The sequence below is a fragment of the Pteronotus mesoamericanus genome, unplaced genomic scaffold, assembly GCF_021234165.1.
Source record: "Pteronotus mesoamericanus isolate MK-2021 breed Mesoamerican mustached bat unplaced genomic scaffold, CSHL_Meso_final scaffold_408, whole genome shotgun sequence".
NCBI lineage: Eukaryota > Metazoa > Chordata > Mammalia > Chiroptera > Mormoopidae > Pteronotus > Pteronotus mesoamericanus.
Window position 1 is genome coordinate 1710959 of NW_026555315.1, and position 18441 is coordinate 1729399.

At 65.2% G+C, this 18441-nt stretch overlaps 1 protein-coding gene across 5 annotated transcripts in view; it reads left to right on the forward strand.

Annotated features, from left to right (window-relative positions):
• TBC1D16 (TBC1 domain family member 16) overlaps positions 1-15662 on the forward strand; it is a 59313-nt gene extending 43651 nt beyond the window's left edge. For 2 of the 5 annotated variants that reach the window (XM_054593318.1, XM_054593319.1), the window contains exons 4-12: positions 3093-3254; positions 4097-4244; positions 5128-5292; positions 5791-5939; positions 6397-6531; positions 7192-7378; positions 9270-9449; positions 11735-11881; positions 12689-15662. In XM_054593318.1, the coding sequence (XP_054449293.1) occupies positions 3093-3254; positions 4097-4244; positions 5128-5292; positions 5791-5939; positions 6397-6531; positions 7192-7378; positions 9270-9449; positions 11735-11881; positions 12689-12937 (1522 nt within the window). In that variant the 3' untranslated portion in view covers positions 12938-15662. Of the gene's footprint in view, positions 1-3092; positions 3255-4096; positions 4245-5127; positions 5293-5790; positions 5940-6396; positions 6532-7191; positions 7379-9269; positions 9450-9678; positions 10089-11734; positions 11882-12688 lie in introns of those variants that run through there. The other 3 variants (XM_054593320.1, XM_054593321.1, XM_054593322.1) reach the window with 3 other exon arrangements.
• The last annotated feature ends 2779 nt before the right edge of the window (positions 15663-18441 follow it).

Below are 18441 nucleotides of genomic sequence, written 5' to 3' on the forward strand. Positions count from 1 at the left end.
ACAACCACCTTTTATTTGGCCGTTCTCCTGGTTGGGCTTGGCTAAGTTAGGCCAGTCCGCGGGCACTTGCTCAGGCTCCCGGAGCCGGTGGGGGGGCAGGGGGTGGAGGGTCTGAGACCCACCCTGTCTGGGCTGCGGAGGCGCCGGTGCTGACTGGCAGCTGGGTCTCTCTCTCCCATGGTCTCTCGATGCCAGGCTTCCCGAGGCCACCCTGGAGCACACAGAATGTCCCTCACGCCACAGCCACTCGCAAGGCCTGCCCGGGTTTGGCACGCACAGATGGACCGCGCTCTGGACAGAGTGACTTGTCAGGACCCTGAGGCCGGTTCTGGCCTCCGACCCTGGCCGGGCCCTGGGCCGGTTCCGAGGTAGAGAGGACTCCCCTGCTCTGTCCTCTGTCCTGGCGCGGGCTTGCTTTTTTGTTTCTGGTTTTGCATTTTGGTGATCCTCAGAAAAGGGCACACGCTGAGAAACACATTTTTCAAGTCTAGCATCTTCTAGCTTTAGCTACAAAACATTTTTGCTTGTAGTGCATCGGGAGTTATTACCTCCATAAACCATCCTTTTAACTTTAATGCACCACCCATAATAATTTTATGAACAAACCAAATTATATGCAGCACGTAGGAATATTTCTAACACCAAATTGCTCCACATGTGTAAAAAGATTTAAAAAAAATTTAAACTGCATATATTTCCATTTTCCTGAGGTTTTATTTCCTTATAATTTTTTTCTACAACTTCAAGATTCTCAGACATTTACGTTTTCATCCCAAGCATGAGTTTTAAATGCCGCCTGCTCTGTGCCCAGCCCGTGCCAGGAGCCGCGGATGCAGAAGGCACAAAGATACGGCTCTGACACCATGGCAGCTGGGCTTGAGGGGGACTCGTGCCGCCCTGATGACCCAGCTGACCACGGTCATCGGCTATGACAGGTCCTGGGAGCAGAGAACTGCGGCTCCATCAGCTTTGCCCCAGGATGAACCTACGGAACCCGGGCGGCGGGTCCCAAGCTTAGTGTCTTGAATTAATTCATCCATCAATTAATTCATGCAAATAATTTCCCCCCAAGGAGCTGGAACAGGCTTAAGCAGCCTCCCGCCTGGAGGAAAGTTGCTGCGGGGAGGCATGTGTGTGGGGGGCCGTCACTCCATCTCGCTGTCTCTCTGTCCTTCCGTCTCTCTGCCTCTGTGGGGCTCCTTCCCTGCCCGGGACCCGGCCCGTCCTCCCGGCCGCAGCAGCGGAGCAGGGGTCTCCGCCCGGGACTGTCCGAGCGAGCGAGTCTCTGTCCTGGATCAGGTTTCTGGACCCCCTGGCCTGCCCCCCGGGGTGAGCGGGACAGGGGCGTTGGGAAGGGCGTGCCGGCTCTGGAGGGTGGTGCTGGGTGCGTGGAGCGGCGGGGTGGGTGAGGCGAGAGGCTAGGAATAATGCCACCCTTTGAGGGCCTCTCCAGCGGGTCTGGAGGCGAGCCCAGGATGGGCCGGCCGGCAGGAACCACCCCGAGCACAGGCTCTCCTGGCCGCCGGGCCTCGCTGATCAGCGAGCAGATTGTGAAACTCGGTGCGAGTGGCGTGGTGGGGGGCTGTCTGCAGACCCGGGCTGGCCGGGCTGGCCTCGTTTTGTAAAGTGATCTCATAGCGCCGCCGCCGGCAGGGTCCCCGCGGGGAGGCAGGCGGGTCCCTCAGCCTTTTTGGGTCGCGTCTGCCCTGCATCCGCCTTGGTCCTGCTTGCCCGCCAACCTTCCCTCGGGGCTCCCTGTCTCCCCTGAGCCTGGCTCCAGGGCAGCCCAGGCGCCCACAGGAACGGAGGGCCGGCTGAGCCCGCTGCCCAAGGCAGGGCGTGGAGGGGAGCCGCCGGGGCCGCACACCAGGCCTGGTGTTGTTCCAGAAGCTGCTAGAATCCTGGACAGGCAGCCTTTGTCTTCCGGGACGTCCCTGAGTTGCGGGGGACGGTGCTCAGACAACGCGGAGCATCTCCGTTCAGGGACGTGGTGCCCAGGCGGGGCAGAGAGGCCTGGGGACCGGCACCTCCGGCGCCGCCGCTTGGAGCTGAGGCAGGAGAGGGGGCCCGGTGACGCCCAGAGCAAAGTCTGGCCGCGTGCTGGGCTGCCGCCCGCTGCCGACGTTTGCCCTGCCTTCCCTCTGACCCTGGCTCATCGAGTCCCACGAAACCGCGTTTAACCTGTGGTGTGAATGCATGTACTAAAGCCTGTTTAGTCTGGGGATCTAAACAGGTTCATGAATATTTTTTTATTATTATTAAAGCAGAATAAATGGGGTTGTGATGCTGAACTGCAAACTTAGAAGCCAGAACATGTGCGGGTGAGGACATCGGCCACAGAGCTGGGTTCAAATCCCAGCTCCACCACCTGCTGGGCGTGTGACCTCGGGGGAGTCAGCCAGCCTCTCTGGACCTCGGTTCCCCTTCTGTGCGATGGGGGCGCTAACACGCCTCCTTCCCTAGGGCCATGGGCGGGGGGAGGGGGGCGGGTGACAACAGCACGTGAGGCGTAGCCCGTCCGGAGTGTCCAATAAATGTTCACTGTCAGAGGAATCACATTACTAACCCAAATGCCTTCTAACTGAACCAGTATTTTTTCAGGAAAACAGTGAGCCAGCCTGAGCCGCAGCAGAAACCCCCCGCCGTCTGAGATCAGGAAAGAGCCCCACGGCCCTGGGGGCCGCGGCTGGCCACCCCACGGCCCTTTAGTCTGCACAAAGTCCTCTTATTCTCCTCACGTTGCAAATGAGAAAACAAAGGTTCAGAGAGGCTTGGTAACTTGCCCCAGGTCACACAGCAAAGACTTGCCAGTCTGACCTCCTCTGTCGTTAGGCAGCGGGGACAGAATTTGATCACAGGGGAATGTCACTGGGTGTGACTGGTAACGCGCTCCTTCCCTCCGCCCCTCCCTCCCTCCTTCCTTCACCTATGGGTGTCCGGAGGGCCCGCTCCTCGCGCTGCCGGCGTCTGGCCTGTCTGTGAGCCTCTCAGGCTGGCGAGCATGTTGAAACGGTTCCCGCGCCCTCTCTGTCCTGCCACCTGGGCTGCGAGGACAGAGAGACACGAGGCCGTCCTGTCACCCGCTCCCGCAGCTCCCCCTCCAGCGTGGACGCCCACCTGCGGTTCCCGGACAGCAACGGCCTCCTGCAGTCGCCGCGCTGGGACGAGCCGCAGCGGGCGCGGGCCCTGGAGCAGATCTGCGGCGTCTTCCGTGTGGACCTGGGGCACATGCGTTCCCTGCGCCTTTTCTTCAGGTGAGAGCCGGCTCTTGGGGCAGGTGGGCCTGCGGGCGGCCGCGTCAGCAGGGGGACCCACAGCGGCGGCCCCACAGGACGTGGGTCGGGGTGGCTCCCAAACTCATTCGTTGCTTGGGACTCTGGTGTGCGGGGTGGGGTCGAGCCAGCCTGCTCCCCGCACGCAGGAGCTGCTCTGGGCTTCCTGGAGGGAGGCACCCTTTCTTCTGGGGCGGGCGGACCACCCCTCTGACTGTCCTGCCCAGTCGCCCCATCAGATCCCCCCTGAGGGGCAGGGTGGCCCAGCCACAAGATGGCACCAGCCAAAGACCTTCAGAAGAAGAGGGAGTGTCGCCCGAGAGGGTTCGCCGACGCAGAGCCCCATCCCAGACTCTTAGGGCTGCCGAGGTCGGCTGGCGGCCTGGCTGCTGGCGGTGATTTCCCAGGAGGGTCCCCAGCGGGCCACCAGGTCTGCTGGAGGAAGCCCCTGGGAGGAGGCTGCCGGGCTGCCGCCCCCCTGGATTCAGAACCTGATTCCACTGACAGCGTCCGCCCCCCACTCCCAGAGAGAAGGGACTGCACACAAGTCCTCTCCGGCAGGTCTCTTGGGGAGCAAACGGGGACAGGCCTGTGTCCCTGCCTCCCTGGGAGGGAGCGAGCTCGTTTGTCTTCCTCGGCAAAGTGGGTGCCGGCTTCTGCTGGGCTCTAACTCGGTCCCCCTCTCAGGCCAGCAGCCAAACTCCACAGGGACTTCCTGTTTCCTGCCTCCGAGGTCACTGATAGTGGCCTGTGATTATACTTGGCAATAAAAGCCTGTGCTCACACACCCACCCCTTGTGCTCCGCCCCCCCATGGCCGCGCAGCGACGAGGCCTGCACCAGTGGCCAGCTGGTGGTCGCCAGCCGCGAGAGCCAGTACAAGGTCTTCCACTTCCACCACGGCGGCCTGGACAAGCTGGCGGACGTGTTCCAGCGGTGGGAGTACTGCGCCGGGACCCACCGCAAAGACCAGGTAGCCGTTGCCGCCCGCGGAGCTCCCCTGCCTCCATCGGGGCCCACGACGCCCCGCGCCTCTCCCCTGCCCAAGGCCCCGTGGGCTGCGACTGCAGCGGCCGGCGGCTGATGGGGCAGCCACGCCGGGTTTGAAACAAGTGCCCGCGGGTTCCTGTAACGCCAGTGCTCTGTGCGCGCGGCAAGCCATGTTTTGACAAGGCTTCCCGCCATATTTTGCTCCATCTCCATACAAATGTAATAAGCGCTCTTTAATTATCTGTTTAAGATACTGTATGTGCTTATTAGAAATGGGGCCGACTTGAAAACCCCCTTCCTTCCCGCCGAGCCTCCTGCTGGCTTCCCTTATTGCAGGAGCCTGGCTTTTCCCCCTCCATTGAACAACCTTTGATTTTTGAATTAAATGTCAGCTGCAGTCTTGCCCTGGATTCGCGAGTGCCCGTGGAGACAACCTGACAGGCGGGCTCCCTGCTCGCTGAACAGCGATCCCTTTGTATGCGGCCAATCACATGTAATTTATTGCAGGCCCTTCCGGCAGAGACAGAGGGAAGTTGGGCCCAACGAGGCATTAATTCCATTTTGCGGCTGCGGGTCGCAGGGAGGGGGGGGCGGCGGCCTAGTGAACGGCGGGGGCAGGCGGGCGGGAGCGGGCCAGGGAGCCAGGCAGGGCGGGGGCAGCAACGCCAAGACGGAGGTATTTGCGTTTTAATTGCGTTCGATTACAGTTGCCACTCAGGGGTTTCTGTGCAGTGCAGGGCAGGGGCTCCCCCGCTCCCCCCGCCAGCTTCCGAAGGGAGGCTGCGGCTTTCCCGCCCCGCCAGAGCGCCGCTGGCCTCGACCCGGCGGCTGCACGCTCATCTCCGCACCGACCGCCTGTCCCGCAGGTCGCCGACGAGAAGACGTGCATGAAGTTCTCCATCCGACGCCCCAAACTGCCCTCCTCCGAGACGCACCCCGAGGAGAGCATGTACCGCAGGCTGGACGTCTCCGCCTGGCTGCAGCACCTGAACGAGCTGGGCCAGGTGGAGGAGGAGTACAAGCTGCGCAAGGTGAGGCCTCCTGCGGGGCGGGGCCGCCTCGCGGGGGCGGGGCCTCCTGCGGGCGAGGCCGCCCCTCCGGCGCGGAGCCAGCCCGGGGGCGGGGCCTCCAGCGGGGCGGGGCGGGGCGGGGCCGGGCGAGCGCGCCCGAGGCGGCAGCCCCGGCCGCCTTCGTGGGGTGCGGGCGGCCCGCCTCCGCCCGTCTGAGAGCGCGCGCGCTGAAATGCACCGCGTCCAAACCCGCGGATTAGGCCGCGACGTGAGAACCACACGTTCCCCGAGCGCCACCCCGGGGGGGCATTGACATTGAAATGAGCCTGGCCGCGCGCTGTATGGGAATGGAGGGCCGGCCCTTTCCCCTCCCAAACAAGTGCAAATTGCGGCCGCTGAATCAAGGCATCGGTTGTCAGAAGGCGCAGCCAAGCCACGAAAACACAGCCCTCCCGGGATCTGGGGGCGCTCTGAGCGGCCCCGCGTTGGCCCCTCCCCAACCGCGGCCGCTTCCTCCAGGCCATTTTCTTCGGCGGCATTGATGTGTCAATCCGGGGGGAGGTCTGGCCCTTCCTGCTGCGGTATTACAGCCACGAGTCTACGTCGGAGGAGAGAGAAGCGCTGCGGGCGCAGAAGCGGAAGGAATATGCCGACATCCAGCAGAAAAGGTAGCCGCCCGACCCCGGAGGAGGGGCTCTTGGAAAGGCAATGGGAGGTGCAGGTCAGCATGCTGTGTCCAGTGACCCACCGTCTCTTTCGAGAATGTTCTCTCTGGGCCGTGAGCGCGGTCATTATCCCAGGCACCCTTTAGCTCGCACGTCACAGTTTTAGGACCCTTTTCAGCCGGCTTAACCAAGCGCTGGGCTGGCGAGGGGTTGGGGGCGGCTCGGTGGCCCAGCGAGAGCCAGGACCGCTGAGGTCCATCTGGGCCCGGCGGGTCCCTGGGCTGGGGTCGGCTGTCCTCCCGTGGGGCCGTGGTCGTGCTGGGGACCGCCTTGGGGACTCCCAGTCCCCGTGTCAGTGGGGAGACGGAGGGTCCCCAGTTCCCATCCCGGGTCAGGGGTGGGGCGGGAGGACGTGCACGTGCTACTCGCTGACCCCGGTGGGCACCCTGCGCCACACCAGGCTCTCCATGACCCCCGAGGAGCACAGGGCATTCTGGCGGGACGTGCAGTTCACCGTGGACAAGGACGTGGTCCGGACAGATCGGAGCAACCAGTTCTTCCGAGGCGAAGGCAATCCGAACGTGGAGAGCATGAGGTGCCCGCCTCACCCCTCCGGCCTTGGGCGACCCTCTGGGATGGACGGGCCTGCAGCTCCTGAGGGGGCGGGGTTCATGCAGCTGCCCCAGAAGCGGAGAATCGTTAGCTTTAGCCAGCTTCGCTCGGCCTCTGCGGTCACAGTGTCCGGGGAAGCCCGTCAGTCTCTCCCACGGTGCCAGCAAAGCTGCTGTCCCCTGGGCCTCCTTGCCTGGCTCACGTGGACCATGGCAGAGCCTGCCCGCGCGCCTCCCAGTGGGTGGTCCTCCAGGCGATAAAGCCACGCGGAGCCCGGGGCTGGCATCTTGGACATTCTGCTGCCGCCTGGCAAATAATTGCACAAAATTAGCAGCCCATAAAAACGTCCCTGCCACCCCGCCTTTTGTCACAGGCGGTTGACCATTAAGAGAATCAGACCCACATTCTTCCTTCCCCCGCACTCACTCGAGGCCTGGTGAGTGGCTAATGGCAGGCCATTACCTTTCCCAAGGCCTGGAGAGGCAGTCCCCTGGGGTTGAGGCGGAGGCCGGGGGTTGGGCAGCCCGGGGTCTCCAGCCCAGGGTCCTGCTGGCCCCCGGCGACGTGCCCCTAGTGGGACAGCAAGGACGCGTAAGTGGTGGCCACCCTCGCTGATGACCTGCTCTCCGGGCTGGGGGGCCAGGAGGATCCTGTTGAACTACGCAGTGTACAACCCGGCCATCGGCTACTCCCAGGGCATGTCGGACCTGGTGGCGCCCATCCTGGCCGAGGTCCTAGACGAGTCGGACACCTTCTGGTGCTTTGTGGGTTTGATGCAGAACACCATCTTCGTCAGCTCCCCTCGGGATGAGGACATGGAGAAGCAGCTGGTGAGGCTGCCCTCGGGGACGTGTGTGGAGAGGTCTCGGTGGCTGCGTGGGACGTGGCGGCTGTGGGTCAGCAGGAAAGCCAGGGCGGGCGTTGACGGGGTATGGGGGCTCAGCCTGGAGCCTCTAGGGAAGGGCGCATGCTGCTCCCTGTTCTCAGGGTGCCTGCTTTCAACGCCCCCTGCCCCCGCAGTCCCTGCAGGCTGGGGGGCTGGGCGGAGCAGGCCCCCCACCCCGGTGGCTCTCAGCTCCTGCATGCAGCGTCCCAGCCCAGGCTCCCCAGCAGGGCTGGAAGGGAGGGCTCACCGCCCCCGCCTGAGCTTATCACCCGGGTCCTCAGGTGCATCTGGGCTGCTCCCTGCCCAGGCCCCAAGCAGCCAGGGCTCCTGAAGCCACCCTGAGGCCCACTGGGCAGCGGTCCCAGCCCCTCCAAAGGCCTTCCCTGCAGAGGCCGGCAGCACCCCTTCCTGCGTGGCCTCCTGTGACCTACAGAGACCAGGCAGCACTGAATGCCGGGGAGCGGGGGGCAGGCAAAGGTGAAAAGGCGCCTGGGGTTCCAAGTACCAGCCAGCTGCCGGGCACTGGGATGCGGTCTGGACTCCCCAGTCCCCGAGAGAGATGACCGGTGCGGGGGGCGGATGAGAGGGGAAGACGCTGGGTGCGTGGGGGGCAGATCCGAATGGGAAGCGAGGCAGGTGGAGCAGATCGACCGCACTGCATGGGGTCGGGCCTTGGACGCTGCCGAGACTCGGCTGTCCAGTGCGTTCGGGGCCCGGTCCAGTTGGGCGACACGTGTCATGTGCACTGAGGGGCCGAATGCCATGCAGGGAGCGCGTCCTTTGGAGTGCACATTAGGGGGCCGCCGAACTCGGCAGACAGGGGCGGAGAACGCAGCAGCGGATTTGAGCAAAGGCGGCCGGGGGCGGGTGGGGGGGTATGCAGACTGCACGGTGAGGGCCCTGGGTGGGGGGTCGGGGGCGTCCGTGACGGGAATCAGCCACATTTGTGGACGCGACCCTGCTGTGGGCCACAGGACGTAGACAGGGGCTGGTGGGGATGGGCCCACAGGATCTGCCCCTACAAGGGGCCTGTGTGCCCGTTCCCATCTCCAGCAGGAACAAAGGGCTGCTTGTGTGGGAAGGGGCCAGTGAGCCCCCGAGCCCCCTCCCCCAAGCCCGCGGCTGTGGTCCCGAGAGCGTGGGATGCGAGCCCAGGCCACCCCGCTCTCCGCATCCATGCGATGTCAGGTTTCCCCGGTACCTGGGGAGCCCATTGCTGGGTCTGGTGCCACGCGCCCCCACGCACTCGCAGAGCACGGGGCCCTGTGACTTGGTAGCCACTGGAGCCTGATTTTCCAGCGGCGCCGGTGGAGTTGGCAGCCCCGGCCGGGCGCTGCCGCAAATAGCCGTGACCTCGTTCCACGTCACTGGGTGGTGACCGTAAGGGCAGGAGTCAGCGTCCTGGGGCCCAGCACCGCCCCCCGCCCCTCCGTTCTGCCTCAGCTCCAGAAAATGAGGGTCTTCCAGGTCTGAGCGGAAGGTGGTTGCACCCAGGGTTCCCAGGAAGGAGGGGGTGTCAGAAACAGCCCGCACAGGGTGGCTGTGGCCGGGGAGCCTTCCCAGCACCAAGCTCGCCTTGGCGGCCGTCTGCGGCAGGACACCATGCTCCGCCAGCCCTGGGCCCCAGCACAGCCCCTGGCATCGTCTCCAATCTGACAGGGCCTGGCAAAGGCAGGCGTGGGTCAGAGTCCGGCGGGAGAACAAACTGAGCCGGTGCAGACACGCAGCCCAGCGGCCTCGCGCGTGGCTCGCCGTGGTGCTGCAGGGGCGGGCGGCCCGAGGAAGGGCCCCGGGGGTGCGGCCGGGCTGCGGGCTAACGGGCCTGCCTCGCGCAGCTGTACCTGCGGGAGCTACTGCGGCTGATGCACCCGCGCTTCTACCAGCACCTGGTCTCGCTGGGCGAGGACGGACTGCAGATGCTCTTCTGCCACCGCTGGCTGCTGCTGTGCTTCAAGCGCGAGTTCCCTGAGGCCGAGGCCCTGCGGGTCTGGGAGGCCTGCTGGGCGCACTACCAGGTGAGCCGGGGCGCAGCGGCCGGCACCGCGTACCGCAGCAGCAGTCCCCATTCTGCACCGCGCCGTCCTGGAGGGCAGGGTGCCCGTGGAACCTCGCACCTCCTCGGGGGGTCCCTCCTCTGACACGCCCAGCCCCCTACCAGCCCCAGGCCAGCCCCTCACATTGTCACTGCCTTCCCTCCCTCCGTGTCCCCCCTGCTGGCTTCAGGCCTGCCCCTCGCCTCCCCAGGAACTGAAATGGATGCAAATTGCCCGCTGACTGCCCTCATTACCACCTTCTGGGGCTGAGCTCGCTTCTGTCACATCCAATCAGCGTGAAGGACGTTTCCAGAGCCAGGCAGGCCCACCCCAGCAGCCTAGGACGCTGGTGCCCACCCGCCTTCTCCCCTCGGGACAGCCCACAGACCAGGCTGAGACCCCGTGCCTCCACCAGAGCGCCCAGGGCCAGCCCACCGCCCCCACCCGGTCACGCTGATTTCCGCTGGTGTCCCCGGTGTTCAGTGTCTCCTCAGCAAATCTCCCTGAGAGCCCAGTGCTAACCCTGTCACATGGCTTTAACGCCCAAATGAGCGACAAGCTGACGACGCTAAAGGAAGTCTCTTCAAATCTATCAGCCTTTGAAATAAAACAGGTTTGACGCATCGGAAGGTGGCCAGGACCCTGTCTGCGAGGTCCGTCCCCACTGCGGCCGCCCTTGCCAGCGCCGCCTGCACGGTCGGGGGAAGTGTCTGCCCGCCAGGACCCGCGCTGGCCTGGGCAGTCCAGACGCCTGCCGCACACTTTCTCTGATCACGTCAGCTTTGCAAGGCCTCATGGCCTGTTTCTCCAGCGGCAAAATGGCCACCCGCACTGCATCGCGAGTAGGCTGATGTTAAAAGCAAACCCCGAGCTCTGCCCAAGAGGCAGGGCCCTTCCTCACACTGACTTCATTTCTGTCACTTGGTAAAAATTCCCAGGGGAGGCCCGTTGGAACATCTGTCTTGATGTGAGGTCCACCAATCAAGATCACATCGTTTTCAGACTTCGGGCAAAATGTAGCCACAGTTGGCTCCTCTCCTTGATCAAATTAGGGGGTGTGGGGGGTGACGGTAGTGGGGGTATGCTAATTCATCAGAAGTGAGCTCTGGGTTGGGGGGTCGCCCTCAGCTGGACCCCAGAGTGAGGGAGGCTCTGTTCTATCCGTTTGCTGCTCGCTGGCCTGTGGGGGCTGGGCTGCCCTGGGCCAGATCCCGGGAGCTGCAGTTAGTCCTGAGCTGTTGTCCAGCCTGACTGAGGGTGTGTGACACCCTTTCTGCCCCACCGTCCTCTCTGAGAGGAGCTGGATGCCCCCTGTCTGGAACCCTCTGCCGTTTTGCCCCGCCAGCTGGACCTCACACAGCGACGGAAGGACAGGTTCAGGCCCAAACAAGGCCGCCCTCGGGGCGGTTCCGGGGAAGGGCCCGCAGTCCGGCCTGGGGACCAGCGCTGGGGCGTGTCCTCTCTGGGGCATGTGGGGTGTTTGCTGCTGTAACCATGGCCTGCCCCGCGGGCCCTGCCCGGCCCGGCCGGGAATCACGGTTCCATCTGGCTGGGGGGTCGACCTTGGGGGACTAAACATGGGCTTCCAGGGCTCCTTGTCCTTCCTCTGCTCCTGAAAATGTGTCTGAATCAAAGCCCACGTGCCCTCCGAGCCTCCGGACCGGAGGGAGCGCAGGATGCTCCCGGGTCAAGATCAAGTGCCGGCTTCCTGCTGCGGGCTAGGCGTGGCCCCTCGGTGGGGGACTCAGGGGCTGCCGGCCGGCTTCGTTCGGATCCTCTTCCCACCTTCTCAGCAACAAACCTCAGAGTCATCTCTGGGGCAGGCGCTGGGACGTTCCCTGGACGTTCGGCGGGTGGCTGCTGGGCGTCCTTTCTCACTGGCGCGTCACATCAGCCACCGGAGTGTGTGCTGGCCCGGCCTTCCACACCCGCTGTGCCTGAAGACTTACCAACAACCAATAAGCCTTTAGAGCAAACGCAGGCTGGCCTTCTGACAGTGTGTTCTTTGCCCACCACCGAAAGTACGCACCCAAAGGCCTCCCCTAAAGAGTCCCAGCCGCCCATGGGAGCCTGTGGATGCTGTCAGAGGCACTGACATTGGCCCTTGCAGGCGGGGAAACCGAGGATGAACGAGGTTGTGTGGCTTGCCCGGGGCCCCCTAACCCGCCCAGACAGGCTCACCTGCACCTCTGCACTCGGCCTCCGCCTGCGGGCAGGGCCGCGGGCGGTTCAGGGGCCTGACCTGAACCCCACCCTCCACCCCCCAGACGGACTACTTCCACCTTTTCATCTGCGTGGCCATCGTGGCCATCTATGGGGACGACGTCATCGAGCAGCAGCTGGCCACCGACCAGATGCTCCTGCACTTTGGAAACCTGGCGATGCACATGAATGGGGAGCTGGTACTCAGGAAGGTGAGCGGCGGGCCCCGCCCCCACATGCAGAGCCCCGCCCCCTCACCAATAGAGTCCCGCCTCCCCTTAAGCCCCACCTGGACTGCAGGCCCCAGGTGCTGTGAGCTCCCCACCTGGGCCCAGCCATCAGCACCGATGGCCGCGGCCTGGGCCGAGCTGCGGGCTGCTTGTGCCTTCGCCCACGTGGCCGTGACCCAAGAGCCTCCCTCCCCACGGGACTGAACAGATGATCAGGGTCGTTAGACACATTCCCCACCGTGGGGCACACAGCCCAGAGGCAGGAAAGCCTGCCCCTGGGGCCCTGCTCCCAGAGGAGCGTAGCTGCTCCTCCCCCAGGGTCAGCGGAAGAAGGGGGTTGTGAGCTGGGCCCCTCCCCCACTTCCCAGACCCCTGCTTCTTCTGGCTCTGTAGGGGATGCGGTTAGCCGTCCGTCCGTGGGTAGGAAGGGGGCTTGCGCAGTGGGGCTGAAACGTGGGCCCGGGGTGGGGGCGGGGCGCCAGGGCCTCGTGTGGGGCCGAATGAAAGGGGTCCTAGGAGAGGGCGGCGGCTCTGCGCTGCCGCGGCCTCCTCGGTGCAAAGGCCGTTCGTGAGCGCCCTCCGTCTGGAGCCAAGAGCCCTGTGGGCCCTGTGGCCGTAACTGGACTGAAGGTCCCTCCAGGCAGGCGTTGAATGCGATGCTGCCGGCGGAGCCTTCGGCGCTGAGCCCCGCACGTGGGCGGCCCGCAGGTGTGAGCCATTGCCGCGTGGGCTCCTTGTCCACCGGCTGTCCCCCTGCCCCTCCTCACCGCCCGCCCTCTCTCCCCACAGGCGCGGAGTTTGCTCTATCAGTTCCGCCTCTTGCCCCGGATCCCCTGCAGCCTGCATGACCTGTGTAAGCTGTGTGGGACTGGCATGTGGGACAGCGGTTACATGCCCGCCGTGGAGTGCACGGGCCACCACCCGGGGTCGGAGAGCTGTCCTTATGGGGGCACGGTGGAGGCGCCTTCGCCCAAGCCCCCCAGAGAATGCAAGAAGGGCCCAAAGACGCCTCGGGAGGGCTTTGCTTTCCGCAGATAGGTCGGGCCCTCGCGCTGGACAGAGGTTGAGGGGGACCTTCTCCCCGAGGGTCCCAAGCATGTGGGAGGGGGTGGGGATGGGCATGGACGGGACAGGGGATGGTCGAAATGTAAGGAAAACGCCTTTGGGCAACATGAAGGGGACATTTTCATATTAACGATGAAAGCAGAATCTGGACGTGGGAGAAGGAGTCCCGCCCGCCGCCCGGAGAAAAGTCAGCTCCCGAGAGACGGCGGCACCAGAACGCACGGCCCCTCCGCCTGGGGATGCAGGCGGTCTGGCTTCCCGTGGCGCCCTCCTCCGATGCGTCCCAGCCAGGCCCAGGGTGTCCCCAGCTTTGCTCGCCAATGCAGGGCGCTGCCAGGCAGTGGGGAAGGCAGAGGCAGGAAAAGGGGGGCTAGTTCACCCACCAGCGCCTGGGGATGCAGAACAGGAGGGGGACCCCCCGGGCCAGAGACGTCTTTGCAAGCTGGACGCCTCGTGGTCGGCCCCGTTCCCTGAGCAAGCCCGCCGCCTCCCACGGCTCCTCCAGCTGCAGCTGCGGCCCTGATGTGAACATGTCTGCCCCGCAAGAGAAAAATGCCCCGCTGATTTCAGGAGCGGGGGTGTGATCTGGGGTGGGTTGAGAAGCTGGGGGCTTTCACACTGTCCACGCAGACGTTGTACACCGTGGCTGGTGAGGGAAACGACCTGCCTGTGAGCTGAGCCACGGGGTGTCGGAGAGCGCCGGCCTCCTCCGGAGCGGACGACTGTCTGCATGAGGTTCTTTGATGTTAAGGTCGACCTCACCAAATGCAGCACACTGGGGGCGGGGGGCTGGGTGGGTGAGCGGTGTGCGCGCGTACATGCGTGCGTGCAAAGCCCTCTGGAGAGAAACCATGTCGGGGGCAAGTGGTAGTATATTAACGCACCGACCAGGACAAAGGCAGTGGAAGACCGCTAGGTGGGCGGATGCAGGGGCAGCCGCGGGAAACTAGCCAGCGTTCCGGGCCCCTCTGCGCCCGGTAGGAGGCAGGTCCTCGCGACCTGCTCTCCCTCCTCCGTGCGGGCCGACTCCCTCGGCCGTCTGCATGGGGCGCCACGCCCCGTTCTGGTGGGAGCGAGGACGCCTGGACCCTCCAGCACACACTCTTCTGGGGTGAAGGCACCATGAAGTGCAAGAGTGGGGGTGGGGGGTGGCGGCAGGCCACCTGAGAGCTTCCTCGGACCCACCCAGTGTGTCAACGGGAAGGAGGGAGCGAGCAACTCCTCCTCAGACTCTGCAACCTGAGCCCCCAGTCCGCCCCCAGGCAAGGGGACCGAGACCCTACTTCCAAGTTCCTGGTCGCCCTGTCCAAGAGCCCTTGGGGGAGGCCAGCCTGGGGCCCCCACTGTGCCCAAATCTGGGCGTGCTGGCCACGATGGTCCGGCTGGGTGGACTTTCCATCCACTTTGTTTCTGGGAGAAGAAGATTGCTTTTCTGCACGGGCTCCTGATGCATGATGGAATTGCTCCCATTAACTGGGCACTACACAGACCCTCCTCTAGAAAAGCTGGCCCCCATGGACAGGTGTATCCGTGGCCCATTGCCACAGCAATGCTGCATGACAACCTCATCACTGGACGGCCTCACCCCGCACGCGCACGTCTCCCCTGCGAGTCTGGGGCCAGCGGTGTAGGCTGGGCGGTTCCGGTCTGGCTGGGGCTTGCTCCCATGTGGGGTGTCAGCCTGCCGTGAAGCCTCAGGGTGTGCCCACAGGGGCAGAGGTCAGCCTGGGCTTGGCTCCGTGTCTCTGCGTCCCTCTGTTGGGCTAGCCACAATCCGGGCAAAGACGGTGGGGGGGCAGAAATGCTCAGACGCCTTTCCGAGCCAAGGTGAACGCCACATCTGCTGCCGTCCCATTGGCAAAGCGAGTCACAAGGGGTGGGAGTGGACCGACTGTCTCCGTAGTGAGATGGGCCGCCTGGTGACCGGGCCGGGCTGGGGATTCGGCGAGGGCTGGGGACCTGGGCAGTCGGCGCAGCCTCGCCGCCCTCAGGAGGCCCTGGTCCAAATAACAGAGTTTTGGACCCCGCCTTCTGCAGCAGGGCAGGACCCTGCACCCTGGGGAGGCAGAGGCTGCGCCCCCCGCCCCCAGCCGCAGCAGCAGTTGTGCATTGCTCTGCAATATCTTGTGCCTTTGGGCTGCTGGTTTGGAGGTGGGGGTTGTGCAGGGAATCCCCTCATTGGGAGAGTCCTAGCACAAAGCTTTTATCCCGAATCTCCCAGCTCCCACAGCTCCCCAAGATCCTGCACCAAGTGCCACCCTACCCTCGGTGCCCCCGCCTCTCGCCCCCGTGGGCTGGCCTCGGCCCCGCGAGGTCGCCTCAGAGCGGCCAAGAGCCCGGCAGCCCCGGACGCGTGGGCTGGTGACGGCCTACCCGCCAGGATCCCTTCATCTGGAGGCAATTAGAGGAAACCAGCCAAGCCCCGAGGCAGCTGTGCCCAGCGCTGTTCCCAGCCAGCAAAGGCATTAGGGCGATAATTCAGTCATTAGACTTCCAGCCTTTCCACCGCCAGGCCGTGCAAACGGCGTAATCAGCCCGCGCCACGGCTCTCCGCGATGCTGCTTATTTAACCCATTTTTTAAAATGACACTTAATGTTATTGGCCGGCGTGCGTGTGCGCGCATAGCTAAGTTCCCCGTGCTAATGTCTGTGCTGTCGCTGCAGGGAGCCGTCAGGCCTCTGGGGCACCTCTGGTGCGTGCCTGCTTGCCGGGGAGGGGCGTGGGGGGGCCTGGAAGGGGAGGAGGGAGCTGGGCCCGGGGCGTGGGGGACACACAGGTGGTTGGGTTGGGGTCTTGTTGGTGCTTGGTCACCCTGGCTGGAACGAGGAACGTGTGCTCGCCCGAGGTTCTGGACCCAAGTCCGTGCAGGGAGAATTGGAACTGGCAGGGAAGGGAGTCCTCGTCCCCGAGCTGCCTGGGGAGGATGGGTGGGGCGGGGGGGGGCGCAGGCCACCCCTGCAGGAGGGGGCCCAGCCATCTGGGAGGAGCAGCCCTGTATTGTTCCGAGTGGTATGTGTCACAGGATGGAGGTGTTTGAATGGAGGGCCTCGACCACGTGTCCTCTTCAGTTTTCCGCAAGAGCCCTGTTTAAAGCCTCCTGGGGACAGGCAGCTGGATGGGGTGAGCGTGCTGGTCCTGGAACCTGGGCTTCCCCTGGGCCCTGGGGCGTGGCTGGAGGAGGTCCCCAGCTCCACCTTTGCCAGGCAGGTATGGGAAGTGGGGCGGAGACGGTGGAGCGTGGCGGGGCAGCAGGGGGGCACGCTGGTTCTCCCCTCAGCTTCTGGAGGCCCCCTGGGCTCTTTGGGGCAGCCCCCCCCAGTGATGGGTATCTGCCCCCAGCCGTGGCCATCGGAAACCTCCACCTTCCGCCCCGCCGCAGGGAGGCTGGAGGGGATCAGAGGCGCCTGGTTTCGGGGTACAGCCCGGGCCAGAGGCTGGCCCAGAGGGGCCTTTGGGCTGTGCCGTGGCCACAGGGAGGCGAGGAGCCCACCAGTCCAGCCTGAGGCTGGCCGCTCTCCCCTGGAGTCCCCGGTGAACCAGGCAGCCCAGGATCCATCAGCCCTGCGTCTCATACGCAGCCTCCACAGCGTTCTGTCCCTGCTCAGAGGGACGCGCCCGAACTAACACCTGCTTTCCCCCAAAGTTGAGTGGCTGCAGGCGGTTCCCCACAGGGGTGAGAGGCCCCGTGTGTCAGGAGGACCCCTGCCTGGGGGCAGGACCCCGACTCTGGTCCTGGTCCGGCCCTTCCCGTGCCCGCCTGCCCCCACCCGAGCCTCCGTTTCTTTGCCCTTGGAATGGGCGGTGCCACCCGCCTTGCGAGACGGCCGTGGGGACTCTGGGTGAAAGCTGTCGTGAGGAGGCTCGCCTAGCCCCTGGGGCTCCCCTGCCACTCAGGGAAGAGGCCAGTGACTCTGGCCGTCGGGGGTCCTGACCGAGAAGGGGGTCCTGCTCAGCACTAAGAGCTCCCTTCCACTGGGTACCGCTCTGTGCCTCTTTTCTGTACCACTCATCTTGTGCCACCCGCTCCCGGCCACGGAGGAAAACCAGCCTCGAACCCCAACCTCAGCGCCCCCTCCAGGCGCACGCCCGTGTGACACGGGCTGCAGGACTCCCGAGTGGGGACGCGGCGCGTGCGATCCGGGTCTCGCCCCTCGGTGTGGAGACCGCCGGGGCTGGGACTCCGGGCCCCTGGGCCCCGCGGAGCAGAGCAGGGTGGGGGTGCAAACAGCCGGCGGGCATCTGGCCACCAGAGCTTCGTAAGAAGGTAGCATTTCACGTTCGGAGGGAGATGAGTCACGTGGCCACCTCTCCAGCACCTCGGCTCAGAGAACAAGCCTGTCGTCTCGGGGGCTTCTTCATGACATTTCCACCACTATCGAGAGATCGCCCCTGTCCGTGGCAAGCGATTCCTTCTCTGTATTTCATTTTGTGTTTTCAACACGATCACCTGCTGGTCAGACCCCACCCGGCCACCATGACCTCCGCTGGCCACGGCTCCGATGACGCTTCCGGCTCTCACGGGTCCCACCACAGAGTAAATAAAACGCGTTGATGACAAATGTGTGTTCTAGGGCGCCTCCCGGAGACAGCCCGGCGGGTCTGTTGGGTCGAAACACAGCCGGTTCTGGTGCTGGGTAGAGAGGGCACCACGGGAGAGCCAGGGCTGTTCCCGGGCAGAGGAGGGCGGGAGGGCGGCAGGGCTCCTGCCAGGAAGCCTGGCCCACGGGCCCCAGCGCTGGGGGCGGGCGTGGTGAGAGGAAGGAGCCAGGCATCAGCTCCGTGGGAGCCCGCTGCAGGAACACGCGCGCCCCAGGGTTGCCGGAAGGGCGGCGAGGGCACGGTCGGTCCTGGCTCTGCCAGGGCACCGTGGCGGGTGGCGGGCCCCCAGGGCCTTGGCACCCCTGCCTGCATGGGAGGAGGGAGCCTCCTGGGTGTCTGCACCCCAGGGGGCCTCGTGTGCGCCCGTCCGGCTCGCCCTCCGCCCACCGGCCCGGGCCGCACCGCGCCCCTGTGCACAGCAGGGGTGGAGGCTGGCCGGGGAGGTGCCGGGGGCGGGACTGGCTGCGGCCCAGGCGACACCTCAGCTGCCCGGCACAGCTGGCGGCCCCGCTTAGGGAAACCTTGGTCTCTCCCTTTGGGACGAGGCGGCTGTCCGGCGGGGGCGGCGGCGGGGGGGCTGGCGCGCACGGAGACAGAGCCTGGCGCTCAGGGACCGCAGCCGCACTGTCGCACCCTCAGTAGCCGGACGCTGTGGGCAGCATGAACAGCGGGTGCACGGGGCCCCCCAAAGGCAGCCCAGCAGGAGGACGAGGCCCACTCCGACCCCCACCTCGGGCCACAGACTGGCCCACCCCCGCCCTTCCACCACGGGAGGCAGCTGGCTGCCCGGGTGTGGCCCGAGTCAGGATGTTTGTCTTTGCTCTGGTTCTCCATAAACAACCACAGCGCAGGCGGCCCTCAGCCGAGCCAGGCTTCG